The 21902-nt window shown below is 44.7% G+C and overlaps 1 protein-coding gene across 3 annotated transcripts in view; it reads left to right on the top strand.

Annotated features, from left to right (window-relative positions):
- LOC310790335 (polypyrimidine tract-binding protein 2-like) overlaps positions 1–21902 on the top strand; it is a 93926-nt gene that overhangs the window by 40292 nt on the left and 31732 nt on the right. For 2 of the 3 annotated variants that reach the window (XM_083652011.1, XM_083652009.1), the window contains exons 7-9: positions 5934–6044; positions 6204–6417; positions 13936–14051. In XM_083652011.1, coding sequence (XP_083508137.1) covers positions 5934–6044; positions 6204–6417; positions 13936–14051 — 441 coding nt within the window. The remainder of the gene's footprint in view (positions 1–5933; positions 6045–6203; positions 6418–13935; positions 14052–21902) is intronic. The other variant, XM_083652010.1, reaches the window with a different exon arrangement.

Below are 21902 nucleotides of genomic sequence, written 5' to 3'. Positions count from 1 at the left end.
ATAGTAAATAGGCGGATTCGAAAGCCTCAAAACTCACGCTTTTCTTTTAAACTGACAGGGCGCACGGCTGACTGCTACATCAAAGTTGTTAGTAGGGGTGGGGAAAAAAATCGATTCACTTAAGTATCGCGATTTTTAATTTTTGAATCGAGCTTTTATTCCAGAGTTGATAATCGCAATTTTTTTTTTTTTTTTTTTTTTTTGGGTGTCCGCAGTCAGGCCACTCACTGAACAGCAGGCCAGGCGTCGCCTACTGGTTTACTAGTGGTTTTATTACTTTATTAGTTAGTCTGAAGTAATAATAGCACGTTGATGTTTCTACACACACCAGGGGGCACACGCTCGACCTGGTCATCACTGACTCCGCCCCTATTTCCAATCTGGTGGCGTACGATCTGGGTGTGTCGGATCACAAGGTAATCTCTATGGAGCTGCCATCTCCATCTCTATCTCATCACACCAAGCCCAAGCGCCAAATCCGTTTCAGAAACATTAAAAACATCAACCCTGACGCCTTGACCTCTGACCTCCAGAAAATCTCATCTGCTCTTTTCGCATCAGCAAATGACTCAGTGGATTTCTACAATAAATCCCTGAGCAGTGTCCTGGATCTTCATGCCCCTGTCAAAACCCGAACAGTCACCTTCTCCCGCTCAGCCCCCTGGTTCAACAGTGAACTACGTCAAATGAAGGCTGCTGGACGTGTACTCGAGCGTCGTCTAAAAACATCCGGACTCACTGTTCATAAACTAGCCTATCAAGAACACCAAAAGGCCTACTCAAAGTCCCTCAGAGACGCACGGTCACTACACTACTCCAACATCATAAACAAAAATCCTGGAAACTCCAAGCAGCTTTTCACCATTATAAACCATCTCCTCAAGCCACAAACCCCATCACAAGCGGAACCCACAGATGAACAGTGCAATGGTTTTATTGACTTTTTCCGGGCAAAAGTAAACAACATCCGTTCTCTCCTCTCCAACATCTCATCTCTACATCTCCCAAATGCTGACCCTCAGCCTGTGATTTCCCAGCGTCTCTGCCACTTCGCTGAAGTTACACCGAGAGAGGTTGAGGGCATCATTTGTAAGATGAAAGCCTCCACCTGCACCCTGGACCCTTTTCCCACTGCCCTGGTGAAATCAAACATCCATACTCTATCCCCCCTGATCACCCATGTCATTAACCACTCCCTCCAAGCCGGCCATCTTCCATCTGCTCTGAAAACTGCTGTCATCAGACCCCTCCTCAAAAAACCCACCCTTGACCCAGACGTGCTTGCCAATTACAGGCCGATCTCAAACCTTCCATTTCTCTCAAAGGTGATGGAAAAGGTGGTTGCTGCTCAGCTCCAGGGCCACCTAAACTCCAACGAGCTATACGAAAAGTTCCAGACTGGTTTCCGCACCGCCCACAGCACTGAAACAGCTCTGGTCAGGGTCACAAATGACCTGCTGATGGCGGCTGATGCTGGCTCTCCATCCCTTCTGGTCCTCCTGGATCTGACTGCAGCATTTGACACCGTTGACCATAACATTCTCCTCAACCGCCTCCACTGCATCGGTCTCTCTGACTCTGCTCTACACTGGTTCCAGTCCTACCTGTCTGGGAGAACCGAGTATGTCTCCCTGGGAGACGCAAAGTCCCGGACGCACTCTGTCATCTGTGGAGTCCCCCAGGGGTCAGTTCTCGGACCCATCTTATTTATCCTGTATATGCTCTCCCTTGGTAGTGTCATCAGCCGGCATGGAATTTCATTCCACTGCTACGCTGATGACACGCAGCTCTACCCAAACCCCTCTGCATCTTCATCATCTCTCACCACCTGCCTTGAGGAGATAAGGGCGTGGATGAATGACAACTTCCTGCAGCTAAACGGCTCCAAAACTGAAACCATTCTAGTTGGCACCCCCCACCAGGTCCAGTCATCCCCCATAACCCACATCACCTTCTCTGGCCAAAACATCCCCCTCTCCTCATCGGTCATCAACCTGGGCGTTAGGTTCGACCCTCACCTGTCATTTGACGCCCACATCAAACACCTGTGCAAAACCTCATTCTACCACCTCAAGAACATCGCAAAACTCCGTCCCACACTCAGCCTGCCAGACGCTGAGAAACTCGTCCACGCCTTTGTCTCCTCAAGGCTGGACTACTGCAACGCGCTCCTCATCGGGATCCCCAGCAAGAGCCTCCAGAAGCTCCAACACATTCAGAACTCTGCTGCGAGGATCCTGATGAGAGTGCGAAAGTACGACCACATAACCCCCATCCTCCACTCTCTTCACTGGCTCCCTGTTTCCTCCAGAATCGAATACAAAATCGCTCTGCTGACACATCAATGTATCCACGGACATGCCCCCCCATACCTCAAGGAACTCCTCATAACTCAAACCTCCTCCCGCAACCTCCGCTCAAATAACAATCACCTCCTCCATCCCCCCAGAACCAAGCTCCGCACCATGGGAGACCGGGCCTTCTGCTCTGCCGCTCCCCGTCTGTGGAACACTCTTCCTGACCACCTAAGAGCTCCACAGACGGTGGATGCTTTTAAAAAGGGACTGAAAACTTTCCTTTTTAATAAAGCCTTCTAGTTTTGTGCTTTCCTTAGTTTTTAGGCTTTTATGTGATTTTTTAGGTTATTTTAATGTTCTTTTAATCTTTTATTTACTTATTTTTTATTCTCTTTTAATTTTTAATTATTTTTATTTTATCTTATTTTTATTTTATTTTTACTCTGTAAGCACTTTGGGATTTTGTCCAAAATGAAAAGTGCTATACAAATACAATTTATTATTATTATTATTATTATAATTACACTTCAGGGTTAAAGTGGGTGCATCTCATTGTAAAATTGGACTTGGCCCAAATTGGGCTTCAAACAGACAAATTAACGCGCGTCGGCCCATATCAGCCTGGCCTGCTTGGTATCTAATGCCCGGCCTGAATTATGATCCCAGTCCGCCCCTGTTTTTAACTATATCGCCCAGCCCTACTCATGATATAATATACAGTCTCTAGTGTATGATTCAACTTTTCCCATGTTCTAATCTAGTGTAAAAAAAGCAAACAAACTGAAAAAAGAAAAGAAAAAAGAAACAAATCGCAATAAATCATCGAATCGGCGAAGGTTGTGCTCCATGCAGAACCTCCTCACAGACATAACTGAGCAGCGCGCAGCACCAGAACGCTGCAGAGCGGCACTGATCTCTGAGTATGTTTGTCCACTGTCAAACAGTTCGTGGATCAAGTGCGGCCATAACTGCAATAAGTTGTCAAAACTTAACAAGCAAACTTCAGACCATACAACTCCTCTTCCTGTTTCCTGAGACTGAAACTGCCGCGGAAATGTCGTGCATGCGCCGCCTCCTCTCCTCGTTTTCCCAGCATTCACTGGGGTTTCCAAAATATCCAAATATCACAGAAACAAAACAACAAAACAAATAAAACTTGATTTTCCCCTTTTCCTGTTTAGTTTTAAAACAGAAAAACAATTTTTTTTATTTTCTGTTTTTGCGTTTTGGTTTTAAAACGGAAAAAGAAAAAAACTAAACCGTTATTTGGTTTTTCCGATTTGGTTTTGAAATGGAAAAACGAAAGAACACAACATACACGGATTCATTTGTCAGCAAGGTAACGGAAACCTACTGTCCTGATTTTCGTGAGATTTTGTGAAAGGGTGTCGCATGGGCCAAACGGATCTGGATCCAACTAGCGAACAAGCAATAATAGCAAAAACCTTAGCGGAGGTCTGCGCTCTCCCAATGCCCTTCTACTTTATAAGACATACATTCGTCTGATTTACAGACTGAGTGCTGTGATTTATATAAAAGCTTGGTGGCCCTTAACTCATTCACCGCCAATGACGTCTTTGACGTGTTATCAGCAATGGCCTTCCCCGCCAAGGACGTGTTTGACGTGTTTTTGTTTTTATTGGTGCAGCGCCTGCAGCAAACACTTGCCCAGCCTGTGACACAGACACAGGTCCCTGCCTTCAAAGGGTAGCCGACAGCACGCGATCAAACACATACCGCAGCTGTTGTTTTGAAATTGAGCAAGAGGAAAAGCAGAGAACGGGTAACGCTTCCTTGTGCAGACAGGAGAAACGCCATTGAAACGCCCTCGGCGCGCTGCACGAGCTGGAGTCGCCTTCCTCTGTGCCAGCCAGGAGAAAACGGGAGAAAGTAATCAAGAGATGTGTTTGATCATCGGAGGAATGAGGAAATGATCGATCAGTTTGCGAGGGCGGTGAGGACGTGTTGAATAGCCGAGGGGAAAACGGGAACGATCAAATAGCAGAGTTGATATGACAGGGAGACATGGACGAGGACGGGTGTACCAGAACAAATCAAAAATAAACACAGGAACAGCTAGGCAGCAGCGGGCAGAAGGCACTCACAGCAGCCCGCTGTCCTTCTCAAGAGCTCTTCAGTTGGTTCATGAAATCGCTGGGCTGCGTGCCCTCCGCTCCTGGCCAATCCCAGCGCCACAGGGCGTGGTTATTGCTTATCCTATGTTGGGTTAGAAATCTAAAAGGGGGATCGTGTGTGTGTGTGTGTGTGTGTGTGTGTGTGTGTGTGTGTGTGTGTCTGTCTGTCTGTCTGTCTGTCTGTCGGTGTGTCTGTCTGTCTGTCTGTCTGTCTGTCTGTCTGCACACTCACACCGAGTAAACTGTATTGTTGAATGTAAAAAAAAAAGCACTTCATGTGTGTATATATATATATATATATATATTTTTTTTTTGTCATTTGTGTCCTAACGAATAATATTTACATGTCTGATGTCAATACAGTTCAAAATAAAAGAATTGAGAGTGAGTTATGCCTGAGATTGTGCCCTTTTACAAAAATGCTTTTTTCTCCCTTTTCTCTTCCCAGACAGGCTTTTTTGGTGAACATGGGGTGTATAAAAAGGGTTATAAGTAGAGTACAGAACATGCTAAAAGCTAACTTTCTTTTTGGGGGTGAAAGTAGAGACTTAGATCTTCATTTCGAGGTATTGGACATCACTGTAGTCCTAGTACAGAATTTACTGTGGGTCTTGAAAGATGACCAAACATTATGGAAATACTTGGCCTGTGCCAAAAATGCCAGTCAGATATTGGCAGTGAATGAGTTAATGAAAAGAGAGCTACATTGCATTATATGTATGTGTCAGGCTCTACTTTTGAAACGACACCTTAACTTAAAGCTCGGTTGCTTTTCAAATTCAGTAATGGTGTTACCAGAACAACACTGGTCAGTTTTAAAGGAGAATTTCGTTTTTTTTAACCTGGACCCCTCTCCTCACAAAATTTATGATTTGACCACTCACCCAGCGATCTCCGCGGCGTTTCTGGCCGTCCTAGCGTTGTTTTGAGATCAATAGCGTCCAAGCCAGTCGTAAAATGGAGCTCCGAGGGGGCCAAGTGGCAGCATGTCTTTCCCATGGTCTTTCCTGCATCTAAATAGCCAGTTTTATTCCCGTTTTCGCCACATATCGTCATAATCTCATCCCTCAACAACCACCAGACTGATATTCCCTCCGGGGCTGTTTCCTGGTGTCTCCCAGGGATCAAATTACCTCATTCGTGATCTCGGTCACCAAGTCTCGTCACAAAATTCTCCTTTAATTACTGAACTGTACAAAGCACTTAAAATTTGAATGTCGTCTTGATCTTCAGTTATGTTAAAGCCTTTCTATCATGTATTGTGATTTCTTCTGATACAGTTTTATGTTCCTGTATTTTGCTGAAAGTTTGCCAATGGGACTACTTAATTAAATATACAAAGGGGGGGGGGGGGATTGCATTTGCATTTGAAGCCAAATAGAAAATGTCTAAAAGATTGCCCAGGAACAACCACAACAAGAAAAGGTGGCACCTTTCAGAATCTATGTTTCCATTTGTTGTTGCAACCCCCCCCCCCCCCCCCCCCCACACACGCTTTCAGATTTTCTCCAAGTTTGGCACAGTCATGAAGATAATCACCTTCACCAAGAACAATCAGTTCCAGGCCCTGTTGCAGTTCAGTGATCCTGTCAATGCCAGCCAGGCCAAACTGGTGAGAATGTCATCCCTTCACTACAGTTCTCACCACAACCATGTGTTGCATCTTACCAATTAATTGCCAACTCCGTGTCTTGGTGCATGTTTGGACATTGAAAACCAGATGTAATATTTGAATGTAGTATGATTAGTCCCCACCCCTCCCCCCTGCCAGGCGCTGGATGGCCAGAACATATACAACTCATGTTGCACGCTGCGCATCGACTTCTCCAAGCTGGTCAACCTAAACGTCAAGTACAATAACGATAAGAGTCGTGACTACACACGGCCAGAGCTGCCTGCAGGCGACGGCCAGCCCAGCCTCGACCCCAATATGGCCGCCGCAGCCTTCAGCAAAGACTCCAACTCCCTGCTCGGTAAGATCCCAGGTAGACCCCTCTTTTGTTTTTCCTACTTGGTCTTTCACTCTCTGTTTTGATAGTAGGGATGCACAATATTGGATTTTTGGTTGATTGTCGATACTGATATATGCAAAAAATTTTCACCACCTAATTTCAGAGAACATCAAGTCTCTCCTGTAGTGGAATTAACACATTATTATGCGTATTCTAGTCTCCCTTCTGTGAGAGGAGTCTGGCTGGCTGGAAACAGGCTGCTGGCATAAGCCCTTCCCTGCTCTACAGCTGCTCTCCCATTGGAGTCCCATTTCAGTTGCTGCCGGATTTATGCTCCCCGCTTACAAGCTCTGTCATTGGCTCCGACCATGTCAATCAGAGCAGCTTCCGCTCCCTCCTCCCTGTGTGTCGCTGTAAATGTCCCCGGCCGCTGAAGTGAAAACAACAACGCTGACTAGCTAGCAAGCTAATTGCAGAAACCTACACGCTAGCGCGTTGCTACACGCTGGAAATGGCACGTTTTGACGAAGATTTGGATTGTTGGAAACTATTGGCACTGCCGCTAAGTGCCGCCCAAGACGAGTGTGATTGGTTAAACCAAACAGAGCATTTTTCCCCCAACAATTCCAGAATGTAGACCAGCGCTGCCAGACTCCTCTCATGGAGGGGAGGGGAGGTTGGACTATGCCTATTATTATTATTATGCCTATCTTAGCGTGAAGGCCTACTGGCCGATGCAGACAAAAATACAATGCTTTTCAAAATGTACACATCCACTGGGCAAAATAAGAAAACTACTTCATGCCATATTTGTATGCGTCCGCTGGCGATAGCCAGGCCGGAGGCTTTATGGTTTTGGGTTGTCTGTACGTCCATCCGATGTTCATTAACGTGATATCTGAGGAACGCCTTGATGGAATTTCATCAAATTTGCATCAAACATCCACCTGGACTAAAGGATGAACTGATTACATTTTGGTGGTCAAAGTTCAAGGTCACTGTGACCTCACAAACGCCATTTTCAAGCTTGTTCACGCGATATCTGAGAAACGGCTTGACGGAATTTCTTCCAATTTGCCTCAAACGTCGACATGGAATCAAAGATGTACTGATTAGATTTTGGTCGTCAAAGTTCAAGGTCACTGTGACCTCACGAACGCCATTTCCAAGCTCGTGAATGCGATATCTCAAGAACGCCTTGAAGGAATTTCTTCCAATTTGGCTCAAACGTCCACTTGGATTCGAGGATGAACTGATTAGATTTTGGTCATCAAAGGTCAAAGTTCAAGGTCACTGTGACCCAGGCCCGCTCCAACCCATTACGCAGAGTACGCAGACTGCGTAGGGCATCACGTGACTGAGGGCACCAAAAAAAAAAAAAAATTTTTTTTTTTTTTTTTTTTTTTTGGTGCCCTCAGTCAGGCCACTCACTGAACAGCAGGCCAGACGCCGCCTACTGGTTTACTAGTGGTTTTATTACTTTATTCAGGGTGCATCTCATTGTAAAATTGGACTCGGCCCAAATTGGGCTTCAAACGGCCCAAATTGGGCTTCAAGCGGCCCAAATCTGGCTTCAACCGGCCCAAATCTGGCTTCAACTGGCCCAAATCTGGCTTCAACTGGCCCAAATCGGGCTTCAGACGGTCCAAATCTGGCTTCAAACAGCCCAAATTGGGCTTCAAACAGCCCAAATTTTTCGCCGCCGCCCTTCGGACGCCGGCACGCACGTCGGCCTGTATCGGCCTGGCCTGCTTGGTATCTAATGCCCGGCCTGAATTATGATCCCAGTCCGCCCCTGCTTGCATGTACAGTTTAACAATCACTTGTTTGCTGACATGTACAGTAATTCTAACAATTGTTTGTTTCCCACATGTAATGAAATGTGAGATACACTAGTATCGTTCATAATTAATGATTTTGCAGTCTTTCGTTTGACAGTTATTGAAAGTTTTACGGGGGGGGGCACCACAGAACAATTACGCTTAGGGCACCCAAATGGCCAGGATCGGCCCTGCTGTGACCTCACGAACGCCATTCTGTAGCTTGTTAATGCGATATCTCAGGAATGCCTTGACAGAATTTCTTCAAATTTGGCTCAAACGTCAAAGTCTGGACAAACATGGATGTCGACTGCTCACTTGTTGGCGGAGGCATATAAACCCGTTGCGGTCATTCTAGTTATTTATGAAACATTTTCTTTCAAGCAAAACTGTAAGATTCATCCTACTTAAACAGGCTTTGATGATGCTCTCCCTGAGACAACCCTGACAATAGCCACCACAACCAGGGCAAATTGGACCTATTCCATGGAGCATTTGGGCATAATGAAAGAGTCGTTTTATTGGCCTGTCATAACGGCAGAAATGTTTGTTTTGGGCTGATGCCGACATTTCATCTTTTAATTCATTTACCATAATGTTTATTTGAATAGGGACATATACATATACATAGTAGTGTTTCCCCTAGAAAACTTTTCAGGCCTGGAGGGATTTCGAAACGTACCCCGACCGCAACGGTGGGGGCCCTCGCTGGCGACACTAAACTTTTAGCTAACCTGTTCGCATCTATGTTCGCAACACTGAGCTAAATAAATATGGAGAGAGCATCTCCATCTCCTCCCTGTATGGTCTATTGAAGCCAAAATCTTCTCAGATCAAGAAAACCAGAGTCTGCGCAGTAGCTCCGTTGGGTTAGAACCTCTGTGGGCTCCCCGCCCCTCTGAACTTTCTTATGTAGAGCTGCTGTTTCTAGAATGCGCACAGTGCGTTGTGTATTTATATACAGTCTAGCTCTGTAAATATGGCACTTTAAGTTGTAATATTTTTTGTCTCGCCAAAAGTAACCAGAAAGATTCCCACTATGAGATCAGTTTATCAAAATGACGCCTGTACGAAAATCAGATTTTCGTTGTCGGAGATTGAAGCTGTATCAGCCAGACAAGTCAGACCTCCGGGGTGACGGCCCGGGCTGCTGCTGCTGCTGCAGCCCGGAAGAGGAGCCTTCAGCAGGGCTGCTCTCAGCCTCTCACATGGGAAAATATATCGGATCTCTGTGTTGATTAGCCTAATGTTTCCGTGACATTTTGATTAACTTTATGATTTAATTCCTTTTGGAGCAAATGTTGGTTTAACAAATCTAACCGTGAAGCTACGTTGTTGTACCCCCCCGGTACAGTGTGGGTAGGGCAGCCAAACCTACAACGTTAGCCCGGCACTGCATGAGCCACCCACAGGCAGGCAGCCTGCAGGCTGTGGTCTATTCTCTGACTCGGTATATCCCACTGAGCTAACTATATCTTATTTATGCCAATGGTATATCGTTACTAAGAGAGGAGGTTGTGAAGAACGAACATCCCCACAGTCAAAGCATTTCTCTGAGATATCCATATATCACGTTTGTTGCTTTAATACCAAAAATAAAACCTGTTTGTATGTGACGCTAAAGGCTAACTCGTTAGCCATTAGCTAATGGCTGGACGTTACGTACTAGCTAGGCCCCATCTTACCCGGGACGGGAGTTAACATTATAAAACACATTTCCTGGCAGTTGGACAACCTGGTAAGTTCTGAAAATATGTGTACCGTAATTTCCGCACTATAAGGCGCACCTGAGTATAAGCCGCAGCAGCAAAATTGCCTGTTTGTTACATATATAAGCCGCACCGGACTATAAGCCGCGGGTGTTTTGATGTTTAATTACCATATGTAAGGGTTCGTGCACAGAGGGGATTGTCGGGAAAGAGATGGCTGTTTGGGGAAGCTCCCATTTATTAACATTTCAACAAAACAAGCATATCCCGCTGGGGATCTTTTCTTTTGGCATTGTGAGACGCTTAAAAATCACCATCGGCGGGAGCTTTACTCCAGATGCTGTGCAGCCAAGAACACAAGTGAAATTCGTTCTCTCGTGACCTGTGGTTCTCAACGTGATGGACGATTCACCTTTCTTGTTAACAGTCCTAGTGAGAGGCAGGTCGAACGTCAAAGGCACTTCATCCATATTTATGATCTGCTCCGGTCCGATGGAATATTCCTTGATCTTTCTTTGTGTGAATTCGCCGAAGTTTGTAATTTTCTCCTGGTAGTCGGGAGGGAGTTGCTGACACACAGTCGTCCGCGCCCTGACGGACAGTCCCTTTCGTCTCATAAATCTGAAACACCAGGATGGTCCACCTCTAAAATGTTCAATTTTCATTTCGGTGGCGACTGTTTTGGCCTTCAGTCGGATCTGAACGGTGGACACACCTCGGCCGTCTGCTCTCTGTGTCAACACCCTGATGCCAAGGTTACGTGCTGCTGCTCGATTTCCTTCTTTCCTTCTTCTTCTCGCCGCCATCGTCGTAACACAGCCAGTTCTCCATCTTTTGAAGCATGATGTTAGATTACAACGAGCTAGTTGTGTGGCTTAGCCTTCCAAAATGTTGCCGTTAGTTTTTTAGAATGTAATACATAGAATTGGGAATGTTACATTCAATTTCATTCAGACTGTCTTTCAGGCTCAATCGCTGCCATTTTCCCCCCGGAGCGAGGGAGGAGGGAGGGTGTTTTACTGTAGTGGCTGAGAGAGCGTAGTGGCACAGTGCTCCAATCAGGTCGCGAGGCACATTTTTTGCAACATCATCCAATCAGGGTCTCGCTCTCGTAATGTCTGTCTTGCTCTCGTTCTGCCTCATACCAACATCCATAGATTTTGGAGGTCCCCGAGCGGCCGTTAGCTGATAAAATCCATAGATAAGCCGCACCGTTATATAAGCCGCAGGGCCAAAAAACGGGGGAAAAGCCGCGGCTTATAGTCCGAAATTTACGGTATATTATTGTGTTATTCCAGCTATCGTTATCGGTTGTTAAGTTATAGTAATATCAATTAAATAATGAAAAACAGCCGACTAGCGAAAGCGGCTAACGCTATTGCTAGCCTGCATGTTAAAACCATTGTACCTATAACGTAGCTGGAGTAACTCATAAAACACATATCTTCTGAACTTACTTCAGTCCCCAACCAACGTTAATTCCTCGCGCACCTTTCTCAAAACAATGTTCTTTTTATTGCGGTCCATTGATATGTCTGGTAGCCAGCACAGCCAACCCATGAGCCACCCGACCTCCAGGCAGCGTTCGATAATAGATGAAGCCGTGTGTCTTGTCTATGACGATAGATCTATAATGTGAACAGCCTGTCCAGCCAATGACGGCTTGAGACTGGCTGCCACAGCTGTCAATCATCCATTTTTATCCCTTTTTATATGTCAAATAACTACTTAACTCATTGAGTGCCATTGACGTCTAAAGACGTCAATTCAAATAGTAACGTAGAGTGCCATTGACGTCTAAATACGTCAATTGCGTTTTTTGACGGTGGGACGTGGATCAAAGCCTGATGCATCTCCTGTAAAAGTATGGGGGATTTTGAAGGTGTATAAGCTATTTTACGGACCCATTAGGTGGCGACAGTGCTCTCCGGATTAGAGAAAGATGAGAAAAAAGAGTAGAAGAAGCCGTGGGGAAACGGAAACCGATGCATGCTGTAACGTTAGCTGTGAACAGCAGCCAATCTGCTCCCACAATTGAGCCTTTCTGTCTCTGTTGCGATAGTTTCTCCATATGATTAGTTGCCAGAAAAGGAGCACCTGACACCAGCGTCTTTCTGAAAACTTAAATTATTCTCAGCTGGGAGCGCTGGGAGCCGGCGCACAAAAACGGCAGAGCGCTGTGAAAATAGACGCTGGGTGCAGCGCACTTTGAAACGTGCAGCAGAAAATTCGTGCAGCAGAGAGCCACCAGAGACACTCCCACGGAGGAGGAGTTTGCAGTTGAAGGGGGTGGGGCACGCAGGGCACCATACAACACCGACCCAGACAGCAGGCTTGATGGACAGATTGACAAACACAAGCTAGAATACCTGATGCCCACCAGCAGTAAATCAAGACCAGCAAGAAGGTGTAGGGTCTGCGCACGCAGGGGCCAGCGCTGCTGGTTGCAGCTAAAAAATATTATTTTGCCATCAAAATTCCTTTGTTTTTGCTGTTTTATTGAAGGAAATTACTCTTCAGATATTTGAGGTGTCACTACCTCAGAAAATATTAGCTTCAGAGTCAGTGATGTGCTTGAAATGCTTCATTTCACAAAAGGCTCATTATCTCAGGTTCTAGTTTGAAACATCTGTTTTTGGTGAAACCAACCTATCTTCTACTGCTGATAACTAAAGAACGGAAAATGATATAAATAAACTTTTTTTTGCTGATGATACAAGAGAGTCTCATCGTTCTTTGGGCGTGTTCGGTGTTTACATAGTAATATCACACAATATTCTGTGGGTCTTGAGATATCACTGAAAACGCTCTGAAAGGGCTGGCACTGGGAGCGTCCGTTTTCCAGAAATGGCTGGCAGCCAATGAGTTAAAAACAAACTGATCAAAAAAATGACCACTTGCACAGGCATTAGCATGATAATGACTATCTAAAATGATACAAACCACCTTTGTAAAAAAATTATCTGACGTATACTGTGATTATTTCGGTTGTGATTTTCCCATCCACTAACATGGGGAGGCGGGCCTTGTGACCTAATACTGGATTCAGGTGCCAGAGCGGCGATCTAACATGCAGCGGCCTCACTGAACGGGACCAGAGCTGCACCCTTGGTTCGCAATGGCATCTCAAGTATCATCATACTATTATGGGATGTGATGCGAACAGTTGTATTATGGGATGTGCGTTTCCCAGGCAATGACACACATTGACACGTTTTGGAACAGCGCTGCATGCTGGCACAATGCTCCTAAAAGCAATATGCTTATTGTTTTGAATGATTTGGCATCTTCTATCACTGTCAACACCAGTATTGTTGTATTGTAATAATATGCCATAAAGTTTTGGGGGGAAATCAAAATAAAATAATATATATATATATATATATATATATATATATATTTTGGCCTGGCGGGGGCGCCCGTTGGCCTGGCGGGCAATGGTAGGGGAAACACTGCATAGAACATTTAAACAAGAAATGGTCTGATGTCATACATATAACATTTATAGCCTAAGCTAATTTTTCTCGGCCGATACTGATGACGTCCCAATATCATCGTGCATCCCTACTTGATAGTGCTTTGGGCTAAAGTGGCCACTTTGGTTGACTATCGCGATATATTGTGTGGCAATATATGTTGTTTCGCCAAATGTCAAGTCTCATGGTATTTTATTGTATAAATTGTTAGGTGCACGGAACATTTGATTATGACAGTTTTTTATGACAGTGTTCGTCAGTCTGTCTACTTGACACTTTTGCTGCAATACAAGTGATTGAAGTGAAATGAACAGACTGGAAATGTTATCTTAGAAAAAACAGATGTTGACAAAGTTTTCCTTGGGGACATAATTTGCAGTGGAAAAAATAATACATCGCAATACTAGCATATTGCAATATCACAATACTATCGTATCGAGACTTAAGTATTGTGATAATTTTGTATAGTGGTGGTGATTCCCACCCATAGTAGTAAAGTGGTGCTGTGGTCCAGACTGAGTGCTGCTCCTGTGTGCCTCCCCACAGGAGCCATGAACCCTCTGAGCGCAGCCGCCGCCGCAGCTGCTGCTGCAGGGAGGGTGGCCCTGACCGCACACTCAGGCTCCAGCGGGGTCCTGCTGGTCAGCAACCTCAATGAGGAGGTCAGTAAGACACACACACACACTGTTCAATCACTCACTCAATCCAGGGTTCCCACGGGCCCTTAAAATCCTTGAAAGTTTGTGAATTTGAGAAGAAGAAAAATCGAGGCCTCAAAAGTTTTTGAAAATAGTCATGGGTTATTGAAAATGCATGAATTTATATATTTTGTGCAATAATATAATTTTAAGATATAGATATATATACAGTATATATATATATATATACACACATATGTATATAGAACTTTTGAGAACTGTTCACACATTCAAGCATCTTTCTTTAATTGTTGTCTGTGAGCTTCTGTAAAGCTGCTACAAACTGCCACGTTGGGTCCTTGAATTTGAGGGAATTGGGCCTGGAAGGTCTTTGAAAAGTCCTTGAATTTGAGGTTTGGGAAGATGTGGGAGCCCACAACACTCTAAGGCTAAACTCCCTCCTCAACTGGTCATTGCCAATTGTCGTCCTCCTCGTGCTGCCATTGCCATCCTCATTGTCTTGTGTTTGTTGTAGAGCCTATATTGAGAAGGTCCATAGCAGGAGTTGTTTATTTAATTGATCAACAATTGAATCACTTCAATTGAACTGCTTAATTTATATTTTTCCACACAGCATTCTGTGGTCTTGGACAGTTCAGTTTTTGTGAGTACAAGAAGCAGTTTGAAAATGAGAAACCAGTCAAATATAAGACTTGTCTGGAATGTCCTGGAAGACGTACAGCTCCTCCATTGACCATGAATGGGAGACTGGGTTTGTGGACCCATAGTTTGTTGTTGTTGTTGTTACTCAATACAATTGGTCTATAATAGTCCTAATAGTAGGGATGTCCAAAACAACCATTTTTTTCTCGATTAATCTGACGACTATTTTTCCCATTAGTCTTATTATTACTGATTAATGTTTAAACTGGAGTAATATGCAGTTAAGATAATCACTGGCAAATGCAATTTTTCATTAGTGTGGGGGCAAGGAAAGTAATTGAAATTATTAAACTTACATTAATTTAAGTTAAGGATCTACTAACTACTAACAAACACATTCAGAGTGTTGATAATCCTAATATGCATGTCCAAAAAGTATGTCAAACAGGACTGACTTAGTGCCGTCTGCTGCCCATCAGGATGCGCTCCGGGTGTACATAACGTTAGGGTTACATAATTTCCAATTTGCAGAGTTTAACATTACAGAGCAGCACATTGTTGGGTCTCGGTCTAAAATACTCCCACACTTTAGATGATCGTGGACGAGGTTTTGTAGCTTGTCTTGTCGCTTGGGAATAATAATCCATGCTATGAAGGGCGCAGCCATCTTCACTACATAGCTGGCTTCGGATAGGACAGGGAGACATGGACGAGGACGGGTGGACCAAAACAAAACAAAATAAACACACACAGAAGCGGCAGTCACAGCAGCCCGCTGTCCGTTCTCGAGAGCTATTCAGTTGGTTCATGAAATCGCTGGGCTGCGTGCCCTCCAGTGTTGCTCCTGGCCAATCCCAGCGCCACAGGGCATGGTTATTGCTTATCCTATGTGGGGTTAGAAATCTAAAAGGGGGATTGTGTGTGTGTGTGTGTGTCTGTCTGTCTGTCTGTCTGTCTGTCGATGTGTCTGTCTGTCTGTCTGTCTGTCTGTGTGTCTGTCTGCACACTCACTCACACCGAGTAAACTGTATTGTTGAATGTAAAAGCACTTCATGTGTATATATATATATATACCGTAAATTTCGGACTATAAGCCACGGCTTTTTCCCCGTTTTTTGGCCCTGCGGCTTATATAACGGTGCGGCTTATCTATGGATTTAAAAAAAAAAAAACTCTCTTTTTTAGCACTCTTTCTAACTATAAATCCACTTCTGTTTTAATTTCCTCTCTTGCCCTCTTTTCACCACACCGCGGACACTGTGTGCACTGTAAAAAAAAACACAGGTGGTGTTGTGTTATGTTGTTTTGTTGAAATGTTAATAAATGGGAGCTTCCTCAAACAGCCATCTCTTTCCCGACAATCCCCTCTGTGCATGAACCCTTACATATGGTAATTAAACATTAAAACACAAAAAAAAAAAAAATATTAACACGTTGAGTGCCATAGCCGAGATATCTCGTCTTACATAATCCAACGGTTGAGTGCCATAGACGAGCTATCTCGTCTTACATAAACATTTTTTTTTTGACGGTGGGACATCAATCAACCCCTTTTACGTCTTCTATATCAATATTGGGAGGAAGAGAATGTGTATAATCTATTTTACCGACCACTAAGTGGCGACAGTGCTCTCCAGACAGAGACAAAGCCACAGCCAGCCACAGCCAGAGCCACAGCCAGCCAGCGCGCTGGAGAAAGCCAGTGTAATTTTCAAGGAAGTAGCTGGGCGAAAACTCTTTCGATTTCACACACACACACACGCGCGCGCGCGCGCGCACACACACACACACACACTCGAGTACCTTTGCGCATAAATAAGACCAGAATCGCAAAAGCTTATTCAAAGCTCTCAGCCGACACCTCAAGAAACAGTTTTACAGTCCAGACGGCCGCGGAGAATCCTCCCTCAGCAGCACAGACGGAGGGAGGAGTTTGGAGACACACACACACTCTCTCTCTCTCTCTCTCTCTCTCTCTAGTCCCGAGAGAGAGAGAGAGAGAGAGAGAGAGGAGAGAGAGAGAGAGAGAGAGAGAGAGCACACAGAGTGGGAGACAGACACGCTGTGGGGGCTGTAATCACAGGCAGGTGACTGTTCTGCTGTTTGATTGAATTTCACAAAACTGCGATTATCTCAGCTTCCTGTCTCATACGCTAAAACCATGCTGTACTCAACGGCTAATATCTACATAACTACTAACTCTGCAAACTAACTCTTTTAGACAGAGAAAGCACACATTCTATTAGTTATTTTTAGATGATTGGTGTTCACGAAGTCTTAACAGAAAAGAATCCTCGGCTGTTGTAAAATGAGCCAGAATCCTCAAAAAAAAAACTGGCACAACTTACCTACAGGATTGAAAAAACGGCTGGCACTCAATGTGTTAAAACACCTGCGGCTTATAGTCCGGTGCGGCTTATATATGTAACAAACAGGCAATTTTGCTGCTGCGGCTTATACTCCGGTGCGGCTTATAGTGCGGAATTTACGGTATATATTTTTTTTTTGTCATTTGTGTCCTAACGAATAATATTTACATGTCTGATGTCAATACAGTTCAAAATAAAAGAATTGAGAGCGAGTTCTGCCTGAGATTGTGCCCTTTTACAAAAATTGCCTTTTCTCCTGTTTATTTTCTCAGAGAGACCTTTTGGGTGAAAACAGGGTGTATATAAATGGCTATAAGTAGAGTACAGAACATGCTAAAAGCTCACTTTTTTTTTCCTGGTGAACCCAGAGACGTACATCTTCATTTTGAGGTATTGCAAATCACTTTGGTGCTAATAGATAATTTACTGTGGGTCTTGAAAGATGACCAACAATTATGAAAATCTTTGGCCTGTGCTAAATATTGGCAGTCCTAAACTGGCCATGAATGAGTTAAAGTCGAAGTGAACCGGAACGGAATGCAAGTAGCGCGAGCGTCGGAGACTGAAAACAAATCTTGTCTGAGATGAGGGTTGAGAGGCGGACCATATAGGGTGTCGATGATTTGATTTGACAATTCTGGGGACTGGCTTTGGCATTGGTCAATCCTGGCGTGTTCCACCCCCAAATCGAGTGGGATTCAGCGTGTTGTCGTGCTACGCGAGTGGGATCCGCCGAGTACCAGGCAGCCAGCTGCTTCTGTGCGGAACGAGCGGACAATCCGATGCATGGGTGCCAGAGCATGTGAGCGGAGCGGAGCGTGGAGCGAGCGGGGAGCGGAGCGGGGAGCGGAGCGGGGGGGATTTCGGCTTGAGCGGGGAGCGGGGACCAGAGCGCTACCGGAGCGAAAGTTGGAGCGGCACCGATCACCAGCTCAGTACCGCTCAGTCCCGCTCCAGTTTCGATCACATGTTCGAAACAGAATGCATCGGTGCGTGGCTATGTGCACGCCCACTATTTTCTTGCCAGCTGCTGCGAGAAGAGAAGGAAGAGAAACAAACATGCAGCCGACTCAGGCGTTTAAACGCAAATTAAAACACCCTGTCCTTTTTATCTCTTTTATTCTTTTGAGCGGAGCGGTGAGTGCGAGCGGGTGAAATCTGTATCAAGCGGGGAGCGGTCTGGAGCGGAGCGGTCTGGAGCGCTGGAGCGGGTGGGAAGGACCGCTCCGGGAGCAAGGATCGGTAATTATCACCGCTCCGCTCACATGCTGCCCGCCCACCTGGAATCTCCGAAGGGCGACCCCTGACAACCAGGCTCTAAGGCGCGCGCGTAAATACAATATTCCTGGAATGCGAGTTTTAACGAGCCAGTTACATTTCTTTGCATTCTTAGACATTACCGTTTTAGTTTTTTTGTTCATGTTTCATACACTTGGCCAAGTTAGTAGTTAGTTTATGGGATAGGAATTCTGCCAGATGACAGGCACTAGGTGCCATTTTCTCCTTCATTTCGAAGAGAAAATTATCCTGAAATGAAGATTAGATTGACAGCTGCCATGTCTGATTGATTGATTGATTGACTTTATTTGGTGAATGTCAACATAGAGACAGGGAATACAGACAATCACCGAGGATAAAAACACAATAAAGCCGTAGCATAAAGCATAGGCTTGTTTCCATTGCGGTCCGTGTCATGATACGATTGGTTGAAATGGGGTAGAAATGTGATAGTACTAGGTGATGTCAGCAAACTGTAGATTAGTGTTATGAATTAAATCTTGAAAAATGAACTTTTGATGTGAAAAAGTGTGAAAAACTCAAATTAGATTTTTGTGATTCCTTTTGCATACATTATTAAATGGGTGTACTGCATACCCAGTAGGGGTGTCACGGTACATGTATTCGTCCCGTGAGTTCACGGTACGGGCATCGCGGTACGTCGTTTCACGGTACGACACGAATACGTCAAATCCAGAAGCACCTAAACGCTGTTTGAACGCCATTGAATTGAACAAACGCTACAGAAGAAGCGGCTAAACGTTACTTACATCGCGTGGGATGACAAGCAAGATGCGGTGAGGAAGAGGGGATGACTCCTTGTCATGTTCCAATAATCCATTAGATGACCGAACGTAATCATTATGGTAAACAAAAGGCTAGTAGGCTAACAGGCTAGTAACAGCCTTGCTGTCAATCTTAACGTCGTTCTTCTTCTGCCGTGTATTCTTCTTCTACTGAACATGTAGGTATTTTGACGTTGACTAAAGAAATACTGCAGCCTAGTGGCCGCTTTTAGATAGGATTCCAAATTAGTGCTTAAATCAAACACATCAATAGCAAATGCTACATATTAGGCTATTCCACACATGCACTCTGTTTACAAACTTGTGTACAATAAAGATTTAAAGTGGGGGGAAATGCCTTTGCCCTGTCAAACAGCTGGAATACAGACATCTGAGAGGGAGGCGCACCCCACACTTTGGAAATCACTGCTCTAGAGTAAAACATTTATTCATTCCCACTTATTAGACACTATTTCTGATGGTAAAATTAGCGTAAAAAGCAGAATTCAGAAAAATTCAAAGGGAAAAAAACAGAATTTGGGATTTGTTGCTTTTTTCCCGTTTTCGTACCGTACCGTATTCGTACCGAACCGTGACCCCAAAACCGAGGTACGTACCGTACCGTGACTTTTGTGTACTGTGACACCCCTAATACCCAGGTATATGAACTAAAATACTTTAAAAACTTTAAAACATTTCATTGTTGAAATCTGTTTTATCTAGATTTATCTAGTGTATTAATTAACTTTGCTTCACTTAATTTCGACGCATTGACGCACATTATGCAAATAGATGCGTTTTCGTAGTCGACTACATCGACAAATCGGGACAGCCCTACCTAATAGTATGTAAGGCAGAAAGAGTCCATAACGAGTCCATATCCCCAGAAAAAAAACCTGGGTTCTCTGTCATCACATTGTATTTATACTTGTAATTCTGTGGAGCTGTAAGTCCTTGTGCCATCTCGGTTAAGGGGTGAACTATTGTCTCTAGTTGCATCCGGCTTCATTAATATATACTGGACTATCCCAGGGCCTAGGGGGAAAAATCACAAATGGTGTTCCACTTTGAAATGTAGAGCTTTTGCATATTCAAGAGATGGACTGGACTAAGTCTTATTTTTGTATTTTCTAACCTTTTCTTTGGTGCTTTTTCTAGTGTCAGGTCGTTGGATTCCCCCCCTCTTATTTATTTTGTGTGTGTCATTGTATTCATTGTATTATTATTCTCATTGTATTCCTGTAAGCATGAGGGGGATCACTCCACCAAAGTCTGCCATCTTTTTTCTGTCCCTTTTCTCTGATGTCAAACTGTATCTAACTCGGCTAACTCTGTCTCTTTTCTGTTTTTCTCTCTAAGCTCTCTCCTCTCCTGGGCTCATATGAACAGCTCATATGAAATCACTCTCTGATCTCTTACCTGTGTCTTGGTTTCGGGAACAAAAACCTGGCGCTTGTCTTCATCTCTGAAACACTTGCTCGCTGTCTCTTCTCCCTCGTTCTCTGCCTTTTTAAAACTGACTTCAAAAAGTTTCTCCTTTCTCTCATCTAACCCCTCTCTCTCTCCCTCTCCCTCCTGTCATCTGTCTTTCTCTCATCTAACCCCTCTCCCTCTCCCTCCTGTCATCTGTCTTTCTCTCATCTAACCTCTCTCTCCCTCCTGTCATCTGTCTATTCTCCCCCTTCCCTCTCTGGCTCTGAATGAATGTGTCCTACTGGAGCCTCGACAGTATCTAAACCATTGAAGGCGAACCCTTAACTCATTGAGTGCCAAGGACGAGTATGTTCGTCATTTCGTTTAGTAACCTAGAGTGCCAAGGACGAGTATGTTCGTCAATTGCGTTTTTTGACGGTGGGACGTGGATCAAAGCCAGATCCATCTCCTGTAAAATTTTGGGGCATGTTGAATGTGTATAACCTATTTTACCGACCCATTAGGTGGCGACAGTGCTCTCCAGATTAGAGAAAGTTGAGTAAAAACAGCAGAAAAAGCCGTGATGAAACCATTCTCATGCTTTTCGCTGTCGCGCTGGGAGCCGGCGCACAACGGTGGGGGGCTCCGAAAATAGACTCTGGGTGCAGCACACTTTGAAACGCGCAGCAGAAAGCCCATAAAACCCCAGAATCGGATGCAGCTTCATCCCAGCTCACAACCGAAACCCCAGAAACGAGCGAGGCGAGCCCGATCCAGACTCCCCCGACGAGCGGTGGCCATCCGAACGTGGACCGCAAGCAGCAGAGACTCGCCTGACAAGCAGCAGAGCGAGCAAAGCCACCAGAGACACACCCACGGAGGAGGAGTTTGCAGTAGAGGGGGGGTGGGGGTGCTGTTATATTGAAGGAAATTACTGTTCAGATGTTTCAGGTCAGAAAATATTAGTTTCAGAGTCAGTGATTTGCTTGAAATGCTTAATTTCACAAAAGGCTCAATATCTCAGCTTTCTAGATGGAAACGCGTGTTTTTGCTGTTTTTGACCTATCTTCTCCGGCTGATAACTAAAGAACGGAAAATGATATCAATAAACTTTTTTTTGCTGCTGATACAATAGAGTCTCGTCGTTCTTTGTGCGTGTTCGGTGTTTACATAGTAATATCACACAATATTCTGTGGGCCTCGAGAAATCACTGAAAACGCTCTGAAACTCTGGCACTGGGAGCGTCCGTTCTCCAAAAGTGGCTGGCACTCAATGAGTTAATGTTCAGATACTGTGCTTAAGCGTTCTCTTTGGCTCTTGGACTTTTGTGAACGCCACACTTTGCAAACTCAGTTTTAATTGCATG

The sequence above is a fragment of the Poromitra crassiceps genome (genome assembly GCF_964638095.1).
Source record: "Poromitra crassiceps genome assembly, chromosome: 2".
In the NCBI taxonomy this organism is placed as follows: domain Eukaryota; kingdom Metazoa; phylum Chordata; class Actinopteri; order Beryciformes; family Melamphaidae; genus Poromitra; species Poromitra crassiceps.
This window is presented reverse-complemented; position numbering and strand designations above follow the sequence as displayed.